This window comes from Artibeus jamaicensis, unplaced genomic scaffold, assembly GCF_021234435.1.
Source record: "Artibeus jamaicensis isolate MK-2021 breed Jamaican fruit bat unplaced genomic scaffold, CSHL_Jam_final scaffold_2172, whole genome shotgun sequence".
NCBI lineage: Eukaryota > Metazoa > Chordata > Mammalia > Chiroptera > Phyllostomidae > Artibeus > Artibeus jamaicensis.
In genome coordinates, this window is record NW_026522031.1 from 1,208,586 (window position 1) to 1,230,974 (window position 22,389).

The 22,389-nt window shown below is 54.9% G+C and overlaps 1 protein-coding gene across 7 annotated transcripts in view; it reads right to left on the reverse strand.

The window, feature by feature from the left end:
- The window catches only part of HIPK2 (homeodomain interacting protein kinase 2), a 158,884-nt gene that overhangs the window by 26,507 nt on the left and 109,988 nt on the right, over window positions 1-22,389 (reverse strand). For all 7 annotated transcript variants that reach the window (XM_053656597.1, XM_053656596.1, XM_053656595.1 and 4 more), the window contains 5 exons: window positions 14,291-14,414; window positions 13,867-13,986; window positions 11,802-11,888; window positions 9,938-10,122; window positions 3,227-3,389 (listed from right to left, as the gene is read on the reverse strand). In XM_053656597.1, the coding sequence (XP_053512572.1) occupies window positions 3,227-3,389; window positions 9,938-10,122; window positions 11,802-11,888; window positions 13,867-13,986; window positions 14,291-14,414 (679 nt within the window). The remainder of the gene's footprint in view (window positions 1-3,226; window positions 3,390-9,937; window positions 10,123-11,801; window positions 11,889-13,866; window positions 13,987-14,290; window positions 14,415-22,389) is intronic.

Consider the following 22,389-nt stretch of genomic DNA (forward strand, 5'->3'; position numbering starts at 1 on the left):
TAAAGGAATGATGGGGATTGAACAAAAATAAACAAAAATAAAAGATGAGGGCAGAGGCATGTTGGGAGACACGAACCTAAATCAAATAAATGAACTCAAAGAAGAACGAGCAAACAAAATCCAAGGGCAAAGGGGCAGAAACAGAAGGGACGTGCAGTTGGAAAGTCTCAAGGAGAAGCCGGGGCCTGCAGCCACCTGGGACGGTCACCCTGGTGCTGATGCGCAGGCCTGTCCCTGCCATCGGGGGAGGGGCCCGGACCAGAGCGCCGGTCGGTGCTCCCTGGCCAGGCAGCTCAGGTGGTGAGAGCATCGTCCCAATGCGCCAAGGCTGTGGGTTCGATCGCGGGTCCGGGCACATACAAGAATCAACCAATGAGTGTATGAGTGGGTGGAGTAACAACTCGATGTTTCTCTCTCTCTCTCCCTTCCTCTCTAAAGTCAATAAGTACAAATTAAAAATTAGGCTAAAATGATCTAGGTTGTGCCCTTCAAATCTGACAAATACACCTTCATCGCAATAGGGAAAGCCAGGTCTGAGTCTGGGACTCCTGGACTCCTGGGTTCTGCCCTGGAACGTGGTGACGGGCAAGCTGAACCCGTCTTCCTTCTCTTCCTGTCCCAGCTCTGTCCCCACAACCCGAGGGGCTGTGGGCGCCCAAACGTGGACCCGAGGGCGCAGTCCACACTTGAGAGGATGAACCCAGGAAGAGGCCCCTGCAGGGCCAGGGTCCCAGGTACCCAGCGCGTGGCGCGGAAGCACGCATCCCGGGGGGAGCTCGCAGGGGCCCTCCCGTTCGGGTCTGAGGGCAGCAGTGTTTATAGACGCCCTTGGCTGGGCGCACAGCAGTCACCGCAGAGGGACTGTGCTGCAGAATCGGGGAGGGGGAGGGGGACACACAAGCCTGGGGTTTCCTCTGTGAGTGTGTGGATTCGTGCACTGGTGTCCAGCTACCAAGCCTGGAAGGCAGACAGAAAAGATCCTGGCGGGTCAGGAGTCTTGAAATGGAGACGGGTTAGACAAACAGAGAAGTTACGCCCTCCCTCCTTTCTCAGAGAGCAGCGCCACTGGAGACTGGACTTCCTCCGCGTGAAGCCAGGCGGCGGAGGGAAAGTAACTTCTAGATTGGGAATTGCCCATCTTAGCTTTTCCACACTGATCCATCGGCACGGTGGGTGCGGGGTGCCAGCGGCTTCAAAGTCACCGTGGTTTACAAGAGGGCTGGCCGCTCGGGGTTACAAGGACTAAAGAATGAGGAGGGAAGAACCATAGAACGTTTTGGACACATACAAAAGCAGAACTAGGAGAAGGGTATGTATTTGTGTAAATTTGACACACAAAAAGGGATAGGCTCCTTTTACATGTGTTTTTACACCTAGATTTATGCTGCATTTCAGTGCAAAGCAAGTTAATTTGTTTGAGGGTGAGTGCTGCATGGCACCGTGTGCGTGTCTGCAATTTCAGATCTGTGCTGTGATGCTGAGCATGTCTGTGCAGTGCCATGTGGCTGGCCTCTGGGCATGAGTGTGAGGGGAGCGTGTGCGGCACGCACGTGTGGGCCGGCGTCTGCCCGACGCCATGCGTCTACCTCCTCCCAGTTCCCTCTGCGTCTCCGTGGCCCTGGGGCTTCCCCACGCACACATCCCCACTGTCGGCTCCGCCCCACAGGCCGAAGTCCAGACTCTGTGCGGGCCTGGAGCCTTGGGCTTCCCTCTTTGGGGCACCAGTGCCCTCCACTGTCCCTCCGCTGTGACCTCTGGTCAGTCACTGGGCCTGCTGCTTCTTCCTTCGAAGCGGCCCTGAAGCCCATGGGCTCATGTCAGTCGCCCTTCCCCAGTGGAGGCCCTGACCAGAGATGGTCTGGCCTCCACTTTTCTCTTCTAGTTCTTCTCGGGCAAGGAGGCCAGAACGTTATCTCTGAAAGACGACTCGGTGCACGTCACTGCCCCTGCTCACAAGACTGTCTGATGGACACTGTCTACGCATTTGGGCCTGGCGCTCCGCGTTTCCCACGGTTTGGCCAACTTTCCCTTCTAACAGCTCCCCCCTTCCCTCCGTGCCCTTGGCAGCAGCAGATCAGCCCGCTCACTGGGGTGCGGGTTCTGGTGACAAGGAACAGAACTGTGGTGCGAGGTGGTCTGGCTGTGGACACTTTGGCCTGAGGGCTGGGCTAGGTGCTGGGAGGGATGCCGTCTCTGCAGGCGAGGCCTCAGAGGGCACTGGCTCTCCCCCCTCAGGAGAACTTTCAGAAGGCTGGTGGCCCCCAGGGGGCAGCAGATGCCGGGGGCCTCCCCTGGAGTTGAGGCAGAGGGCGAGAGTAGGCTGGGAAGTACAGCCAGGCCTGAGCGACCCTGTTTGCTCTAGGAGCGGCCGAGGAAGGCAGGGTCCCTGCTCCTGGTGATGGGAGGGGCTTGTCAAAAGGCAGGGCATGGCCAGGCGGAGGTGTTCATTCACCCTTCAGGATCAGAACGCATGCACTCCTCTCTTCTGAAGGCGTGTGTGTGCGCATGCGTGTGTATGTACACAGGCGTGTTCTCAATGCACACCGATATTAAGACTGAAAGAGTTTGTGGGGACACCTTTGGGGGAACAGGGAAGACTGGAAGATGGAAAGAAAAGGCTCTTGGACTGCAGAGCTCGCCCGAGCCAGGGCCTGGAGATTAGTCAGTCGGTAACTATTTCCTGCATGTTAACTGCTAGATCCTGCTAATTTTCTGCAAGAGGCTAATCTGTGGAAAGAAAACCTCAGTTTCCTGGTTCCTCTCAGTTACAGGGGCTGGAATTCTGGTGACCGATGACCTGGAGGAAGGACAGGTTTTTCTGTCTTGAAAGGAGGCTGCACGGACCCCGCAGTCTGGGGATAAGGGAGAGGGGCCCACGCTAGACAATCACTAGTGTCCCAGTTCTGGAATTCTTTAGCAGGCAAGTGCCAAACTACAAGGATCACAGCATCTCCTGTATCTTATTTGTACATCGGGTAGAGAGAAGCGGTAAGAGGAGCCCTCTCAGAAACAACCCCTGTGGAGCAAGAGCGCACACAGCTTGCTCAGAGGGCCACCAGTCACACTGAGTCCCTGCGGCTGTCACAGGAAACAACCTTGAAGCAAACCCCTTCTCACAGAGTTGCATGCACAGTAGAGCAGTTCTGTCTGCTGACTGGCTTTGCTGGGGACGTACAGCTCCCGACGGCCACCGTCAGCCCCGCCGCCTTCTCTGCCCCCAGCTTACCTGGTTGTGGACAGTGTTCAGCTGGTTGTTGAAGGTCATGGTCAGGTTGGTGGATGTGCTGGGGGCCACGTGCGTGATGAAAGGGGTTTTGCTCTGGTTCACGGTATCATACATGTTCACCCGACGCTTGCAAATCTCCATGTTCTGGAAACATGATTTGACGCTGTTCATGCAAAAACGCAGAGGCAGAGGCATAAGGGAGGGAGAAGAGGAACAAAGGGGAGAAGAAGCCGAGAGAAAGGACAGAACGGTTAGTGCAGCGAATGAGACAGCTTCAGGGGTCTCATTCAGGTCCGGTTAGGGCGACTTCAGGTCTGAGTCTCCTGAGTTTCTCGCAGGAGTCCGAGTTTGCAACAGCCAGTGTTTTTTAGGTAAGTCTTGCCTCACCCTGGACAGATGGGTTTCTCCACAGCCCCACAGACCCACCCGGTGGCTCTCACTGACTTTTCCGCCTATTGCCCATCTGTCTCCAGCGTCACTGCTCATTCTCAGCTTTCAGTATGGCTTCTGGCCCATAAATGAACGTGTAAATTCTCTGGTTGGGAACAGTGAACGGCAGGCAGCTCGGGACCTGCCTTCACCTCTAGACAACTCCCAGCGCTAATCCTTCCCAGCTACTCTGGGGCACTGGCGCCATCTAGGGGCCAGCTGCGGAACTAGCCAGCCCAGTATCATGACCCCACTGCCCACTTTCTCCCCACCAGAACTGTACATGTAATGAGAACGGTGATAATATTAATAATTAATATAGTGGCCAACAGTGATTGAGAGCCATGATAGTTGTGTACAAGAAAGACTCTTGCATTCTGTCCTACGACAACCATGAGAGGGAGGGTTGACTGATGCCCCTATTTTAGGAGCAAGGATGAAGTTTAGAGAAGGCAGGAAGTCTGCCAAGGTCAAGAGCTAATTACAGGCAAACTTCACACCCACACACACACACACACACCCTCTTTAACTCCTTCTGTCCTTTCTTTTTGTTTTCTAATTCTTGCCCAATTACTAAAATAAAAAAATTCTCTCCCTTTTTCTTTCTTCATTGCATTTGTGCTTCAAAACAAAACCCTAATTATGAAAGGAAATGTAAAAGTGTTGCTGGCACCAGCTTGAGGCAAAGGAAAACCACAAGGGGCCTCACCCAAGTTCTGGAAAATCTGCCATAAAGTGTTCAGAATTTATGTGTTGTTTCTCACTCACTTCTGTGTCTTGTAAGTAAACTTACTTCTCCTTAAATGCTAATATTCAAGATAATAAAACAGTATATAAAGTTGAACTTCAAAGACTTAGTTTAACTATAACATAATGACTAAATATAAATATAAATAATTTTCTTTTAAAGAATTAAAAGAAGGTTTTCGTCCAAGATGGAGGCGTAGGTGGAAACATTGTGCCTCCTCACACAACCAAGTTTAAAGACCACAAGGTTTTAGTAACAAAAATGCAGCCAAAACACAGAAAATTGAACTGTACACAAGTTGGACAACAACAAACCTTTCAGCCAGACCGGTAAGAGGGGTGGAGCCAGCGGCTGGAGGAGCCAGGTCATGCAGGAAAAATCTACCAGACTGACCCACGCATGCAGGCGGCGGTTGGCAGATCCCAGGCGTGGGGTGGCAGTGGGTAGACGCAGTGGCAACGGGTGCACGCAGGCGGCTGGCTGACCGAGGTCACACATTCACCCACAGATAAACCAGGCGAAGGAGTGAGCAGTGAGACAGAATGTGCAGGCCCCAGTGGCTTGCGGGAAGCAGCAGAGGGGACCGCCATTGTCCCTCTCTGACCCCGCCCCCACATACAGTGTCACAACCCAGTGACTGAGTTGCCCCGCCTGGTGAACACCTAAGGCTCTGCCCCTCATACATAACAGGTGCAACCAGACCAAAACATTATGGCTCAAGAACAGGTCAAAGACCCAGAGCCAATAATTCTAAGCAACCAAGAGATAGCCAATCTATCACATGTACAGTTCAAAACACTGGTGATCAGGATGCTCACAGAACTGGTTGATTTTAGTCACAAATTAGAAGAACAAATGAAGGCTAAACTAATTGAAATGAAGGGAAATGCACAGGAAACCAATAGTGATGGAAAGGAAACTGGGACTCAAATCAAGGGAATGGACCAGAAGGAAGAAAAAAATGATCAAACAGAAAAGAATGAAGAAACAAGAATTCAAAAAAATATGGAGAGGCTTAGGAACCTCCAGGACATCTTTAAACGCTCCAACATCCGAATCATAGGGGTGCCAGAAGGAGAAGAGGAAGAGCAACAAGTGGAACACTTATTTGAACAAATAATAAAGGAGAACTTCCCCAATCTGGCAAAGGAAATAGACTTCCAGGAAATCCAGGAAGCTCAGAGAGTCCCAAAGAAGTTGGACCCAAAGAGGAACACACCAAGGCACATCATAATTACATTACTCAAGATTAAAATGAAGGAGAGAATCCTAGAAGCAGCAAGAGATAAAGGGACAGTCACCTACAAAGGAGTTCCCATCAGACTGTCAGCGGATTTCTCAAAAGAGACCTTACAGGCAAGAAGGGGCTGGAAAGAAGTATTCCAAGTCATGAAATCCAAACACCTACATCCAAGATTGATCTATCCAGCAAAGCTTTCATTTAGAATGGAAGGGCAGATAAAGTGCTTCTCAGATAAGGTCAAATTCAAGGAGTTCATCATCACCAAGCCCTTATTACATGAAATGTTAAAGGGACTTATCTAAGAAGATAAAACAGATGAACAGTGAAAGGACAGCAAACTCACAGTTATTAAGAACCACACCTAAAACAAAAGCAAACTAAGAGGACAGCTAGATCAGGAGTGAACCATAGAAATGAAGATCAGGTGGAGGATTAGCAACAGGGGAGTGGGAGAAGGAGAAGGGGGGAGAAGGTACAGAAATTAAGTAGCATAGACGGTAGGTAGAAAATAGGGGGGAGGGCAAGAATAGTGTGGGAAATACAGAATCTAAAGAACATGAGACACGTGTACATAAACTAAAGGGGGGAATGGTGGGGGAGGGGTGTGCAGGGTGGAGGGGAATGAAGGGGGGAATAGGACAACTGTAATGGCATAATCAATAAAATATATTTTAAAAAAGAATTAAAAGAAATTAAAATGAGCCCTGGACGAGCTCAGAGACTCCCCTGACCCCCGAGGTCATGACTGCCCACACTTTCCGCACGACCCATTCCAAGTCAGCATTTGCGACTGTGGACCCTGGGGAGAGAGGAGAACGTGCCCCACTGTAACCACAGGCTGAAAAACCTCCTGGCTGGTCAGGCCAGTGTGCCCTGAGCATCACTACGTACTAGGCGTACCGGTAAGTGCGTTCCCATGGCGGCTAAAGGAATACAGCAATAATTCCTCTGGGAAATGTATTGAAAGTGTACGGTGGTTTTGTGACAATTCAACCAAAAGCTTTCAGACTCAGAATTTTCTACCTGGGGTGGACTGGCACCTACACTTCGGGTTACTCCTGTGAGGATGGTTTTTAAGGCACACGTGCACTGGAGTCCTGGTCCAGCGACACGGTGAGCTCCTTTCCAAGGCAGAGGTCTGCAGCAGGTGGCCCTGCAGTTTCTCCTGGTCTTCCAGTAAGTTCTAGGGACCCTTAGGGACGGGGCTGCTCTCAGGCGAGCCTAGGTGTGCGCAGAGACCCACCTCGCCTTCTGAGGCCCTTTTCCTGAGTTCTGAGTTGTTGGTGGTCCTCCTGGGACCTCAACCACGTTCTGAACTCAAAGCTAATGCTCACGGTGTCTGTGCTTGGCGCTCACCCGTCCAGTGAAGCACCTACTGCTGCTTCCTCAGAGCCCCAGAAATGGGGGCAGCCAGCCATGGTGCCCACTTTCCGTGGGTGGCTCTCTCTCAGTGCAGGTGGCTAATGGGGCACCCCCTCCATCTCCCATCCATAGCTGCTTCTCAGTTGTCCCACTGCACCCCTGAATATGAGAAGACCGATCTTTTGGGGGCCTATCCAGTAATCGCCAAGCCCGCCTTCCTTCTGTGGTACAGACTCATGCCCACCTGAAGTGCCCCAACCACACTCAGAAACGGGACAAATCCCATAATGGAAGTTTGCAAGGGTCCAAGTCCCTTCTCTGTACTCGAGTTGCTTGTCTCAAACACGGTTGTAAATTAAAGACTCTCTGTTTGCTGCAATGCAATCTGACTTGCTTAACACCAACTCACAAAAAACAGAAGTGAAATCAGAGGAAACGCCAGCTGTGGCGGGTGCCACCCACTCATTTATTGCAGGCTGGTTAAGGTCAGGCCTAGCCTTGAGACTCAGCCCCATCTGAGTCTGGTCAGGGCAGGGCCAGCCTCGATCTGCAAAGGTTCTCTTGTCCAGCCTCTTCTCTCGTCGTCCCCTTTTCCTCCTGACCCCAACTAACGCCTGGTGCTCCTGAGCACCCTGCTCCTCCCTGCAGACACCCAGAGGGTGTGACTTTCACCCCGAGGGCCTCCCGGCTGAAGTAATACCCCTCACCATTCTCTGTTACGGGTTGATATTTGCATCCCACCCTGAAATTCATGTGTTCAAGTACCAACCCCCCATACGTCACAATGTGACTGAATTTGGAGATGGGATCTCTACAGAGGTAAAGTGGGGTCACTAGTGTGGGCCCCACTCCACTTCAGTGGGAGGAGGAAGTCGCGACACAGACTTGTGCCGAAGGAAGACCGTGCAAGGGCTCAGGGAGGAGATGGCTGTCGACACGCCAAGGAGAGAGACCAGCTCTGCCCAACTGCTCGATCTTGGACTTCAGAACTGGGAGGAAACATTTTCTGCTGTGTAAGCCCTGCAGTGGCACTTTGTCACTGCAGTTTCTGCACACTAGTGCTCCCCCAAACTCTCTGGCCCCCACGGCCTCTTCTCTGCCCCTCACTCCCTGGGCCTGGGCCAAAGGCACGGCCTTGCACTTTACCACATGACCTGCCCACCGTGGGAGACGCCAGAGGTCATGCCGATCAGCTGCCAGAACCCCGGCTTCTCTGTCACTTCTCACCTCCAGGGGCCTGTGGTCAGTACCAGCTACGGATTCTCTGGACCGTCGAACCTGAAATGGCCCCACTTCCACAGACCACAGATTCGCACATCTCGTCCCAAATGAGCCACGTGTCACCCATCGGGCTCGTTGGACAACGACTAAAGTAACAATCTCTGAGTTGATGAGACCATCAGTATCTCCAGACCCCTCCTATCTTTCCTTCCTTTTCAGCGAAGCCCCCGACAGTCATCAGTTTGGACTGCAGCGCCCTACTGCCAACACCACAAGTCTGTCAGTCTCTCCCTCCCCTCAGCAGTCCGGTGAAACTGCAGCCTGGAGGAACCCCACTGTTTTCTCCAGCCTCCACGGGTGGGGGGAGGTCAGTTACACCCCACTATTCCTGTCCAACCTCCACACTCAACAGTTCTACTGCATCTCTGTCAGTTCCCACCCCCTTCCACTCCACCCACCTAAACTGCTCTCCGAGACACTTGCTCTCCACAAGGGAAGACAGAACTGTCGGAAGGGCTCCCTCAACTTGCTCCTGCTAAACCAGCGCCCTGGCCGACCTCCACGCCCTCCTTCCTCCACCGTGACCCGCTCGGGACCCCAGCCCCTCCCACTGTCTCACGGAACCTCTCTTTGGGCATCCTTTAATTTCTCACTTGCTACCACACATGTCCATCAGCATTTCAAATTGCTCAAGTCTCTTCCACCTTAAAGCAAGCCCCCCTGGGGCCCTCCCCAGTCACCCTTCCATTTCTTCCCACCCTTTCAGGGCGTCCCTTCTTGAAAGGGCTCTAGGGGGACTCTTAACCTGCTAAGCTGGCTCCCACCTCTATTGCCCACTGGACAGCTCTAAGTTACCAGCAGCTTCCAAGCTGTCAAATGTGACGGCCATTTCTTCTTGGCTCATGCACTTGACCGGGGAGCGGCAGACAGACCTTTGTTAAACATGCTCCAACCAGCGCGTTCCCTGCTCACAAGTCCTTCGGTGAGTCCCCTCTGGTCTTAGGATCTAGACCCAAACCCGGTACATGGGAGGCCCGCCGGCTCAGCCCAGGGCCCCACTGCCTCTCTGTCCCCCGGCTCTCAGCTCGGGCAGTGCCTGGCCCCTCCCGCTGGCCTCCCCGCCGGCTGTCAGTGCTCCCCTGTCCCAAGTGCGGCTCCCTCGTTACCTGCTCCCATCACACCCTGCACCTGCCCTGGGAACAGCCTCGGTGTCTGGACCTTTCTTGCCTCTGGACTGTAAGCTGCTGTGGGCAGAGGCCCCGTCTGCTCTGTCCCCCACGGCCCCCCAGCACCCAGCCCGATGAATGAGCGAACCCAACCCCAATCAGGCGGCACCCCCTCTGGAAGGGCTCTGGGAGGGACCTTTGGCACCGAGAGTGGCTCTGCTTCATGGACCCTGCCGTTCTGAGCACCCCCTTCACGCAGACACCCAGAGTCTGGGCCACCCGGCCTTGAACTTTCCCACGCTCCACCATTTCCTCCCTTTTGGTGTGAGGCAACCTGCGGCTCCGGGTCCCCATCTGGCCGCCACTGTGTTTATAAATAATGCTTTACTGGGACACAGCCTCGCTCATTTGTCATGTCTTGTCTGCAGTTGCTTTCAGCTACAGTGGCAGAGCTGAGTGACTGCAACAGAGGCCACGTGGCCGCAAAACCTGAAATATTTACTCTCCGGGGTTTAAAGGAGAAGCAGCGCGCAGGAACCTACTGTGTGCTGTGGGGGAAGTCGAGGAGGTGAGTCATGGTGACGAAGGGGTGGTTCAGGGTTTCGATGGGAGTGACCCTCTTGTCAGCGTCGATGGTCAGCATCTTCTTCAGCAGGTCGATGAACTCCCGCCGGTCGGCCTTCTCCACCAGCATGTCGCTCCCCTCCAGGTCCGTGGCCATGTTCACCTGGGAGCAAGCAGGCGCAGGTCACCCGGACTCTGCTGGTCACCCGACTGCCCCTCTCTGCCACTCCACCCCAATCTCTCAGCCACCCCTTCCTGATCGCCACGGGCTCCGTCACCGGTCACTACTGCTCACAGGCGAGGCAGAGGGAGCCCCGTGAGGGGAAGGCAGGGGTCTCGGCCGGTCTGTGGAGTGGCAGGATGCACCCCCCTGCCTTAGTCAGTCAGATCGCAATGCACCCACACCACGCCGCATGGACAGGAGCCCAGACGAATAGGGTTCTATGGCCTGGCTGCAGAACAATGTGAATGTACTTAAAACTCCTGAAGGTACAGTTAAAGACGGTGAAATGGTAACTTGTAGGCTACGTGTATTTTACCACAATTAAAACAGTAACCGCAGCCGAGCAGTACACAGTAAGATGCGAAAGGCTGACTTATCTGACCTGCGAGGGAACGTCGGGCGCTCAGTGCCCTGCCTGACACTGGCAGGTGTCGGGCCTCTGGCGGCGCCCGGAGTGGCGGCCAGCACGTTTTAGTCCCTGTGCTCACTGGGGGCACCTCTGGCCGGGACGGGCAGGGCATCTGAACACGGATTCTTCTTCCCAGATCAAGTCTACATTCTAGGCCAGCCTTTAAGAGACTTGTTTTGTGGTGCTTTCTGTGTTTTCCATGACACGCCCTGGAAAGCGACATCAGTTTTCTAGGACAATGGAAGCTTCTGGTCAGCTGACAAGTGCACTTCGCTCAGCGCCATGATATTTGGTTGCATGCACCTTTGGTAAGAGGCATGCTGAGTGCTTAGTGGTCTCCAGGCTTATTTCAGACTTGTCCTCACACTACAAAGAGCTGCAGCTCTAGCAGCTTCTCTGGGCGCAAAGGTGGGGGCCTGTGGTCCCTGCAGTGAGCCAAGAGAGACAGAGTGTGACCACGGAACTGTGTCTCTGCAGTAGATGAGCGTGAGCCCCAACCTCCGGCACTTGTGAACGCGCCCTTACTTGCAGACGGGGTCTCTGCAGATGTGCCCAGTTAAAATGAGGTCACACTGGAATCGGGGGGGGGTTACATCCAACGACTAGCGTCTTTATAAGATGAAGGGGGAGATTCAGACACAGAGACCAGAGGAGACCCTGGATGAAGCCACATGAAGCAGGAGGCAGAGACTGGGGGGATTTAGGGACACTGAGGGTACCCGGGGGCCACCAGAAGCTAGCAGGGAGGTAAGGGGCGCTTTCTCGAGAGAGTCTTCTGGGGACCATGCCCTGCTGGTGCTCTGACTTTGAACTTTGAGCCTCCAGAACTGTGAGACAAGGAATGCCTGTCATCTCAAGCCACCCAGTGTGAGGTGCCTTGTTAGGGTGGCCCTGGGAACTACATTGAACCAAGGGCATTAAACTCAAACGTGCCAATGGGCTTACATTCTCCTCATGAAAATGTCAGTAAGACTGGCCAGCACTGTTCCACAAATGGGGACCGATAAGCCGATGCTATTTCTAAAGAGCTGGCGCTAGCTTTAAAAACATGTTCCTCAAACCCAGTGGTATTCTTATTCAGGCTGGCATGTCATTGTTCAGGGTCAAGGACAACCACGGCAGCTGAGTCGACCCTATAATGGTCTGGCAGAAGCCTTGCTGTGCTTGGCTTTCAAAGGGCTGACACTGTGCACTCACCCACAGAGCTTACCTGGGCCATGTCATCTAGACAGTTGAAGATGTACTTCCTTGCTTCTTTCGACTTAATCCCCGTCTCTGCTTCATGGTCATCTGGCGTCTGGTCAAGAGAGGCGAAAGCCGATTGGTAATCGGAATTATTTCCTGGTCGCTGTAACTTAAAGCCTAGAGCTTCTGTGTCCCACGGAGGTTCTTTTTCCCACCTTTCAGGGAAGGAGACTTTGACTCCTCTTAAAGTGGCCTGCGCACTGGTTACTTTCTCCCTCTGTCCTCACACCACCTCAGTCCTCTCCCTTCCTTCCCAGACACCTGCTCTGCATCAGGTCTGGAGGATTCGAGGTGGACCAGGTACCTGTGATAACCCCGCACTCTTCCCTAAGTTAAGGGGTAAGATTCCACACGTGGAAAAGCAGAAGCCCTCCTTCATGTGACTTAAAATTTTAATTTTTTTATCAAACGCTTATACACATAGCTCTCACTATGTGCCAGACACTGTTTTAAAGCACATGAACTCACTTATGACTCTGTGTAGCCCTCCCAGGTAGGATGATTACCAGCCCATGTCCAGAGGGACAAACAGGAAGGGAAAGCTTAGGAGCTCGCCAAGGTTCAACGGCTCCGGAGTCTGTGTTCTGCTCCGCCCTTCCGCCTGGGACTGGGGACACGTGGCCCTTCCCCCATTGGCCTTGGTCTGGGAAGCTGCTGTCTGCGATGACTATGGTTTCGGGAGGCACCCATAGAACACAGGTAATCAGTCCTCAAAATCTCCCTCAAGAACAGCACACGTGGAGCTAAGATCTGGGCTTCGATCCCACCAACAGCTGGACACGTAGGACTGGGCGCTCAGCTGAGACTCGGAAGCGGACCCCGCCCGGCCTCGCCCTCCTCCTCCGCTTCTTCCCTGGGCCTGACCTGGAGCTTCCCACCAACAGCCCGAGGGTGCTCACTTAGCTAGCTTCCAATTCTTTTGTGACTCCTGGTCTCCCATTATCTTTCTTTTGTTTTTCAAGAAATTTTTAGTGACTCTATTGGGTGACATTGGTTAGTAAAACTATATAGGTTTCACACATACAATTCTATAATATGTCACCTGTATGTTGTATTGTGTGTTCACCATCCAAAGTCAATTCTCCTCCCGTCACCATGTATCCTGCCGTCCCCCTCTGCCACCTCCCCCCACCCCACTTTCCCTCTGGTCATTACCACACTGTGCTTTTTTGGCTTAATGCCTTCACTTTGCTCACCCAGCCCCTAAGCCCTGCCCCCTCTGACAGCTGTCAGTCTGTGAGTCTGTTTCTATCTTGTTTATTCATTTTGTTCATTAGATTCCACACATTATCTTTAAATTGTATTAGAATTTGGCCGTAGTTTCTGTCAAAAAAAACAAAAACAAACAACAGCACCAACAACAACTACCCACAGTCTCTTGCAAAAAAAGCAGCACCTAAAAGGAACATAAGACATGCAGAAGAGTAGCATTATTTTCCAGGAAAATACATTAATTTTAATGACTACGTGTAGATAAAAGTGAAAGTAGAACACGTTTCCGTTGAAGTAAAACCACCGGAGTTCATGGTGTGCAACCGTGCGCCACACCACCTGCCGGCTGCACCAGCGGGCCGACCGCCTGCCCCAGGGGCCCCGGATGCCGCGGGTGTCTGGGTGGTTCCTTTGCCTGGAAGACCCTCTTCATCCTCTAGGGCCTGCCTCCAGTGATCCCCCACTGCCGCAGGCGGCGTCGCAGGCTCCCGCACTCCGCTCCCTCCAGGAATGGGGTCCTCGTCATGGGGCCCCGTGTTCAGTCCCCCTCGGGACTGGGAGCCCCTTGAGGACAGGGGCTGGTTGATTCCTCTCCTTGTGCAAACCAGACAGGCCGTTATGGTTTCCCCGGTTAAGTTCTGGGAGTTTAGCAATCAGAGGTGGTGCTTTTGAACATTCAAATTCATCCACATACCCCAACAGCACCCCTCCCCCATGACGCGGGCCACCTGTGCACAGCTCCCCGCCCGGCGGCGGCCTTGCCCTTGTTTCCTGAGTGCAGGGTGTTGGTGAGGACAGAGGGAGGGCGCTCTTCTTACCTTCAACCTCCATAAAGGATACGGCGAGTCCGTGTCTCGGTTGAAAAACCTAGTTGTCTTCGTCCCTGCGCTCAATAAATATTCAGCCGGCAAACCCTGGGTTTGTGAGATATACCGGATCTGCAGGAGAAGATGAGAAGGAGGTCAGGGTGTCTCCTGTCACCGAACGTGTGGCATATTAACGGCTCTAGTGCCTTTGAGAGAAATACAATGTTATAGGGAAAGGAAGAAGCAAAAAACAGGAAAAGGGAAAAGAAAGGGGAATAGAGGAAGCAAGCCGAAGGGACACGAGGTTTAAGAGGCGACTCGACGCCCCCTGACCTCACCCCCGTGACCTCACCCCCGTGCCGTGTTATAAGCGAACTGCTGATCCAGATGAGAGGCACGAGTGACTGTCCTGCACACCTGTGCCGCCTGGACCCACCTGGTCGTACTCTGAAGCGCCTGGATATAGCGGCCAGCCCAGGAACAGCTCCGCGATGACGCAGCCCAGGGACCACATGTCAATGGCCTCACAAAACGGTAAACCGAGGATGATCTCGGGGGCCCTAAAAAAGAATGGATGGAAGTATTAGCAGCTGAGAAATGTGGGCAGCCATTGCGCTATGAATTCAACATTAAAGCCTGTCTTCCACACCCGGTGGGGGGCTGCCGTGGACGCACCGCCCCCACCACAGGGCCTGTGGTTCTCTCACTGTGTGGCAGTGACTCCTCCCGCCTTGGGCTTGGTCCTCCCCACCAGCAGGGGGCCCAGCCAGAGGGCTGGTCTGTGGCTCTGGAGCAGACCTAGAGGGCCCCACCCGCTGACTCCGTTACTGTTACACCCCAACCAGATGAGCGGAGAGCCGCTGCGGAGGCGTCGGGAGCTCTGTTCTGTAGCTGAGAACTCGGGAAACCAGAGTTTAGAGCATGCCCGGGTTTTACAAAGGAGTTAGTTCTCAAGGACAGGTATCCTGTTTTCACAACACACTACACAAAACAAGTTGCCTCCACCCAGAATAATGGGATGAAACCCAGTATCCGTCCGCGCCACCAATCCCTTTCTTAGGGGTTTGCATCCCACTTTCCCTCGGAAATACTTTTTTTATTCACTGGCTTCTAAAAACTTCTCTCATGTTGCAACTACAGAACTGTGTTCACGAACACACAGCCTGGCTATCAGGCAGAGAACTCCACCCTAAACCCGTCCCCACGGCAGGAGCGGGGGCCCTTCGCCAGACAGGCAAGGTTCCCTGCGGAGCTGCTGAAAGGACTCGCCCAAACTCCGGACCTTTCTCCTGTAGCCAGTCATCAAACCCAGAGAGACCGGGGTGCGTCTTGTTGTCTAAGAATCTGTCATCGTTAGGTGGGGGTGCGTTTTGGAGAAAACCAAGCCCGAGTAAGAGATGAACACAGCTTGTGTTTTTAGAGACGGGACTCCAGGCGCTCTGCCAGGTACGAAGTGCGTTAGCCCACCTTCTGGGGCGGGGAGGAAGGGTGGGACCGGAAACACTTGCACCTGCCTTGGGCTTTGAGCTGGATTACTCCCCACCTTCCTCCTATAAATTTGCTCTCATTGCTAATATTTTTTTCTTCCTCTCCCTAACAGTATTGAACACACAAAACAAACCCAACAGGTCTTGTTACAAAGTCTTGAGTTTTCGTATGTGAAAAGGAGTTTCTGCGCGTCCTTCGAGCTGGAGATCAGCGCCATGCGGGTGCCTGTAGAGGCCTGAAGCCCAGGCAGCTGGACGCGATTCTCCTCCGGGCCACGCCTGTGTCCTCCCAGGAGGGTGCGGGGCAAGCGCCTCTGGGCTCCTTAACGGCCCGTCCTGTCCCTGTCCCCTTCCCGCCCGGCGTCTGCAGCTGCCAGTGCCCTGCCCGTGCGTGGCCCGCTCTCCAGCCCTGGTGCCCTGGGTGGTTTTATGTCCACCCCAGTCCCCTGCTGGACCGCCCTGCCTCACGGGGTCACTGTGCCCAGCTCGCCCACACACACCAGGGTTTCCGGACTCAGCCGACCATTGTGCGTGACTGGCGAGGTCACCGCAGGCTGCCTCTAGCAGTGCGATCTCTTCAGAGACGGCATTGGTTCACGTACTAAAAACCCCGTCAAACAGACCACATCCCGTAGGGAAGAAGCAATATCTGAACAGAACATTCTGGAGGAGACAACGCGTTCTTCGACAGGTGTCAGACGCTGCTTTTCTCCCTGCCTTTGCTGTTCCAGGGTCAGGCGTGCCTGCCTGCGACCCCTCCGGCACAGACGTGGGCCTCTTCCTGGGGGAAGGGCTGCGGCCTTGGCTCAGGGAGCCAGCGCCTCCTTTGCAGGCTGCTGGCTCCAGGTCACGCATCCCCACCTCTGCCCCCTGTTCCTGTCACCTGCACCTTTGCTCCCTGGGCAGCCTGGAGACTTCAGTCTCCAGACGGGTCTTAGGAACAGGCTTGTCTGGTTCCATGGGGGCATCTCTGGATGTGGCCACGGGGCTGCCCTTCCTACCAGGTTAATCCGCTGTTCTCGGGGTTCTCATGCCCCAAAGGGGGCCGTTCAGAACTTCTGGAAACCCACATCCCAGCTCCTGCTCCCTGACGCTGTGCCGCGCAGAATCTGACAAATGAGCCTGTCACAGGCAGGGCACCTCGGCAATGTTCTCTGGTGAGCATACCACACAGAGATTTTTGTCGGTCGACGCTCCGGACCAGGGCCTGCGAAAATCACCGAGCGTCCTTTCTCCACTGGCAAACGAGATGGCAGCCGTTCGTGCTGCTGCGGTAGGTGCGGCAGCGTATGTTTCTTGCCGTGACGGTAATGAGCAAATGTCAGGCTAGATGGCGGGGAGATGGAAGAGATGAGAGGTGCAGCCCTGTCCCCAGGGGCCCCAGTGCTGGGAAGGCCACTTGGAAACACACGTGACAACTAACGCTGAACACAAAACACACTCTAAAGACACGCAGACAGGAAGGCAGAGCCGATTCAAGCTCATAAATGTGCTCTAACACAGCCGTTGACGGAAATGTGTAGCCAAACGTGAGACAAAGCTCACTGAACAAAGCCAAGCCTTCTTTAACCCCGTCTGGTCCTGCAGCCGATGCCCTGCCTCTTCCTCCCCCCAGGAGCAGTTCCTGCGGCTCCCAGCATTCTGTTCCCACCGCCTGCGCACCTCCCCCACCTGCCTTCCACTCCTGATCCCACCCCAGATTGACAGTGACCGCGCCGTCACAGCCGCTGATCCACCTCTCAGCCCCGTGACCCGAGAGCGTCTCTCCCTGTCGGCATGACCGTCCCTGCTGTCCCGACACACTCACACCCCAGGCATCCCGCCTCTCTGCACGGGGCTCGTCCACCTTCCCTGCTGGCCCACCCGCTACCCAAAAGCTAAACGATGGCAAAGCCGAGGGACCCCTTCTTCTCTCTTTTCGGCCTTGCTCCAGGTCACTGTCCTGGGTTAAACTGTGTCCCCTGCAAAAGACACAGTGAAGTCCAAATCCCCGGTACCTCGGACTGTGATCTTGTTCAGGAACAGGTCACTGAGGGTGTGATGAGTCAAGATGAGGGCACACAGGAGTCGGGTGGGCCCTCAGTCCAACGTCACTGGTGTCCTTACAGGAAGAGTCTGCAGTCTGGACACAGGCGCGGAGGGAAGATGGCCGTGTGAAGGTGGACACAGAGACCGGACTGACGCTGTCACAGGCAGGGAAGGGGCTGCCCCTCGAGGCCCCAGAGGGCGCGTGTTCCAGCCGACACCTTGATTTTGGGCTCCCGCCTCCAGAAAATAAGTGTCTGTTGTTCTGAGTCACCCACCGTCATATCCACACCCACAGGTTTAAATTCTGTTCCTATTTCCAAATGTCTGTCTCCACCTGGAACCTTTCTCAGCTCCAGCTTTACGTTCTGTTGGCCTGACATCTCCACCGGAACGCTTCACAGTCCCCACAAATGTATGTTTAAGAGGGAACTGTCCCTCCGCCCAACTCGTCCCTGCCGTCACCACCCCGCTGCTGGTGGGATTGACCTCTGATTGCTCCCCCTCCCACGTCGTCCTCACCGCCCAACCACCAGCAAGGCCAGCTCTGAAGCCTGTCTCACACTGGGCCCCGGTTCTCCACCTCGGCCGCCACCACGCTGGCGCTGGCCGCCCTGTCTCCCCCGGAGCTCCCGGCCTGGCGCTTCCCTCCTCCAAGCCGTGGTCTGCAGAAGCCCAGTGATCGCATCACGCCCGCCTTGGCTCCAAGCCCTCCAAAGGCTCCCCACTCAGAACGAAGCCTGGTCCCTCCCACGGCCCACAGGGCCCTCCGGGATCAGTCCCCTCTCCTAGTTCACGAAGCTCCAGTCCGACTGGCGTCCTTTCAATTTCTCAAACACCGAAGCCGCTTCTGGGCCCAGAGCCTCCACGCGACATTGCTGTTTCTGCCTCACCCGCTCTCTCCGCTGGCTCTCAGATGGCTGCCCCCTTGTCAACCTCCAGGCTCAGCGTCATTGTCGCGGCCACAGGCCCTCGACACCAGTCAGTTTCCACCTGCAGTGCCACACACATCACTGGACAGCACCTGGCCAACAACCTGCCGACTGCCTCTCCCCGCTGCCCAGTCCCCAAGGCGGCACAGCGCCTGGCGTTTGGTAGCCACTCAAGCAGTGAGGCTTTGCTGGTGGAATAAACCTCTAAGAAATACAAGGACGTGCCAAAATACGTGATTCAGACGGAAAGTTCTAAGGGAGCACAAATAAAGGAGAGCAGAGGGGCTCGGTCTTCATGAAGGAACAGACACTTGGGCCCTCAAGGGCAGGGTTCAGCCCGAGGAGGGGTGGGCCTCCGTGTGGGCAGCGGCCCCCCCCAGGGGCCTGGGCCCAGAGACGGGGGCGTGGGCCCGCATCCCGGGCTCCCCTGAGCAGGGCCAGCACGCCACCTGCAGGCGGCTCCCCCAGAATTACAGCAGCAAAGCCAAAGAGAGGGGCAGGGAAGGTCTCTGAGAGTCAGGCCCCTACAGCCTCTCTCTGTTTCACCCTCTCACGTGTCCAGTTCGATGCTCAGCTGCCACTGCCACGGGTGCGGCCGAGCCCTGGTCAGTCCAGGCCCCCTCGTAACCCCTGCTGGTCCCTTGTCTTTGGTTTCAACCTTTTCCGATCTACCCCGAGACTCCTCCTCACCCACAAGGATGTATCCTTTCCTCCGTGTCCACAATACGGAGAAATCGATACAAGCTATAATACAGCTCGTCCCCCCGCCCCCTTCCTGACTCAGACCTGCACTGCCCACCTTCTCCGCGCTGGTGCAACTGGTGGAGAAGACAGGAACATGAACCCCTGGACTGGTCCGACAGAGGAGAATCGAGCGCCCACCGCTGTTCTGAGCACGTGTCCGCACATCTGCCCGAGCTGACCCTTCCAAGCGCACCCAGCGATGCCGTACAAGTGTCGGCTCAGCTCCCAGGCCCGGGCCCTCGGGTGAGGCAGGCACTTCTCTGTCTGGCCCCCAGAAATCCTCAGGGGACTGGAGGCCGTTCTGCTGTGATCTGGGAGATGCCGGGTCCCCTCCTCTGCTAGTCCAGAAGGCTCTGGGCTCCTGGAAGTTCAAAGTGAAGTCTAGAATCCGCTTCCTTTTGCTTGGCACACCTGAAGCACATGCTGTGTACGGTGGCCAAGGCTACTTACGCTGAGTGACAAAGACACCAGTCTTACCAATGGTTATTCTTAAGCCAGACTTCGGTCAAGCTCCATTGGTTTACTCATGTGCTCGAATGCTCAACCTCCATTCCCTAAGCACCTACTACGTGCCATGCACTCTGCTGGGTGCTGAAGGGGCACAACTAAACCAGGCACTACGGCACCTCCAGGAGTCCACTGTCTAGTCAGAGGCAGCAGCGTGGCAGCAGCCCACGCACAACGTGCCGAGCGTGTGCCCAGGACGAGAAGGAGGGACCACGGGGGGCAGTGAGACAGAGCAGGGAGCGCTTCCCGGGAGCAGTTCTGAGTCTGAGTGAGTGGACAGGAAGGGGTGGCCCCCGGCACAGGGCAGGGTGAGCGCACCCCCCTGACCCCACGTCACCGCTGTGTCTCCAGCGCACCTGGGGCATGGCGGGCGCTCTCCACACATTTGTGCAAGGAACGCACCTTTCTGTCTCCGCCCCGAAGCGGGCACCATCTCCCTGGCAACACTTCTGATGACCGGAGGCAGACGACTTGGCCTCTCTGTTTCAAAGTTTGTCTGCTTTTTTTAAAAAAATCACATTCTGGTTTCTTCCGTGGAGGCCGTTTCTGTTCTCGGTCTGGCTCCGCAGCAGGTAGGACTGCTGGCTTGAGAACCACCTTTCCCACTGGGCTGGGAACCACTGTCCGGGTAATGACTCACCACCCTTCGTGCGCCACCCACGGAACCGTCTTACAGTCTCCTCATCGCTATTTTGGGACATGAAAAATGCTTTAGACGTACATAAGGTGTCAGACAAAATTTGCACCTGAGGGAGAGAGGAACTGTTCCTTTCTAACCTTCCCATGGCAACACACTGAAAATTCTTGTTTTTTTAGGGAAAGAGAATAAACAATGGCCATTTCTGACACATCAATTATTGCAGCTTTGATATTCCGCCCCACCAGCTCTCCTGAGGGTGTGCAGAACCAGCAGGGCATTCCGGGAGCTCGCCCAGGTCACGGGACCCCGTGGGAGAGTGACCCGACAGAGGCGGGAGACCATACAGGTTGAGCAGGGACACGCACACTCAGGGGTCCAGGGGTCCCGGGGGGGACACCAGCGCTGTCAGGTCCGGCTGCACGCCTGCCCCCCGAGGCTGGTGCAGATGGCATTGAACAGAGCGCTGCAGGGAGCGCCCAGCGCGGGGCCGGCACGCAGCGGGCGACCGCCAGCCATCACGCCACTCACTGCTGTGTCCAAGGCCCTGTCACCACACAGCATGAAGAGCACCATTTTAAAAGCCCACTTTCTCCTGTACACGTGAAACATTAGGGCATCGCTGTCTAAATATGTTAAAGCACACAAATGAAACACTTTTTGTTCTCATTTATGTATCTAAAAAAGTACAAAGGTTAATAACCAAGCACCAAGTGCCTACCACCCAGCTTTAGAGAGAAAGCTGCCTGCCCATGGCCCCCCATGCTCTCCTTGCACGGGGTGGGGGGAGTGCAACCCTCACTCTGCAGCCTTTTCATGGCACCTCCCCTTGCTCCCCCAAGCTCCCCGGCCAAGCACAAGGCCAGAGTCACTGCCTCGACCATCTGCACAGCACGCTAATAAAACAAGCGCAAGGTTCACGGCCACTCCCAACTCGGGCAATAAATCTGCAATACTAATCAGAGAGCCCAGGAAGGATTGTGCATTTCTGGAGAAATGTTACTCAATTTCTCCGAGTTTTTATTTCGCCATCTATGAAATGTGATTATTAATCTTGCTTTTTCCCTTGTCTCTAGAGCAGCTTATGAAGATAAATTATGGTCGGCGGAATTATAAAGCAGTTTGAACTCCTCGGAAGCAAGACACTCTATTAGCCCACGGTATTTTATAATCACTGATGTTAGAAGGTGTACTCGAATTGAACTGCAGTGGGAAAGCCCGTTCCCACAAATATATGTAGATTGAAGGTAACCTCAGTATGGCTGGGGCAGAAGCAATCGGAATGTAAATTGTATTTCAGATGGGCTGTAAAATCTTATGCTTGGTTCCACTGCAAAAACAGCAGATTTGGAAATGCTGACACGAACTCTGAGCCACTGCTGCAGCTGTTGGAGCTGGTGACCCAGAATGGGCGAGGGATTACATCAAAGCAACACAGAACCCGAGGAACGGCGGGGATCTGAGGCCAGAGGACAGGGAGGAGGCGACTTCAGAGAAACTGGCCCCCATGCCTGGAGGACCTGGACAGAGGCCACCTCCAGGGGGAGCGCTGGAGAACACCTCAGGCAGCCACTGGGACAGGGAATGTGCCCTGTGCCCCCACTGGCAGGCTGCGGGGAAAATGGGGGGTGACACCCCTAGAAAGAGGAGTCATCCCACATCTGGGGACCCAGGAAGGTCCAAGTGGGGCTCTAACGTCAGTGGAGGCTGGGAGATCCGAGGCCAGCCTGAGATTTGATTGCGAAAGTCACGATTTCCTCACTGAACCGGAGATAGAAGAGAAATGGCTTTGACTCTGACTGGGGTGCCAGGTAGATGAGAAGGACAAAGGGACCCAGGGCTGGAGCTCCTGGAGTGACCGCAGGGTGAGGCCGACCGGGAGCCCACGCACTGTCAGCCTGTACGGGGCTGAGGTGAGGAGACCGTCCTCGTAGTGGCCTGAGCACCGCGGACCCCACGGCCTCTAGACGCTCTCCCAGAGAGTATTCTCGCCTGGTCGTGAGCGGAGGACGGCCTCGAGGTGGAGAGAGAGCTAGGGCCAAGGAGCAAGGCTCTGAAGTCCAAGGGGAGCGAGGAGAGACACCCCACCTGGGCCTGTGGGTGGTCCGGGCGCGGTGTTACCCACGCAGCGAGCCGCTGCGGGGACGTTCTGGAGGTTCTGAGTCAGGGCCACTGCTGACCGTCATCAAACTGTGCTGAGGGT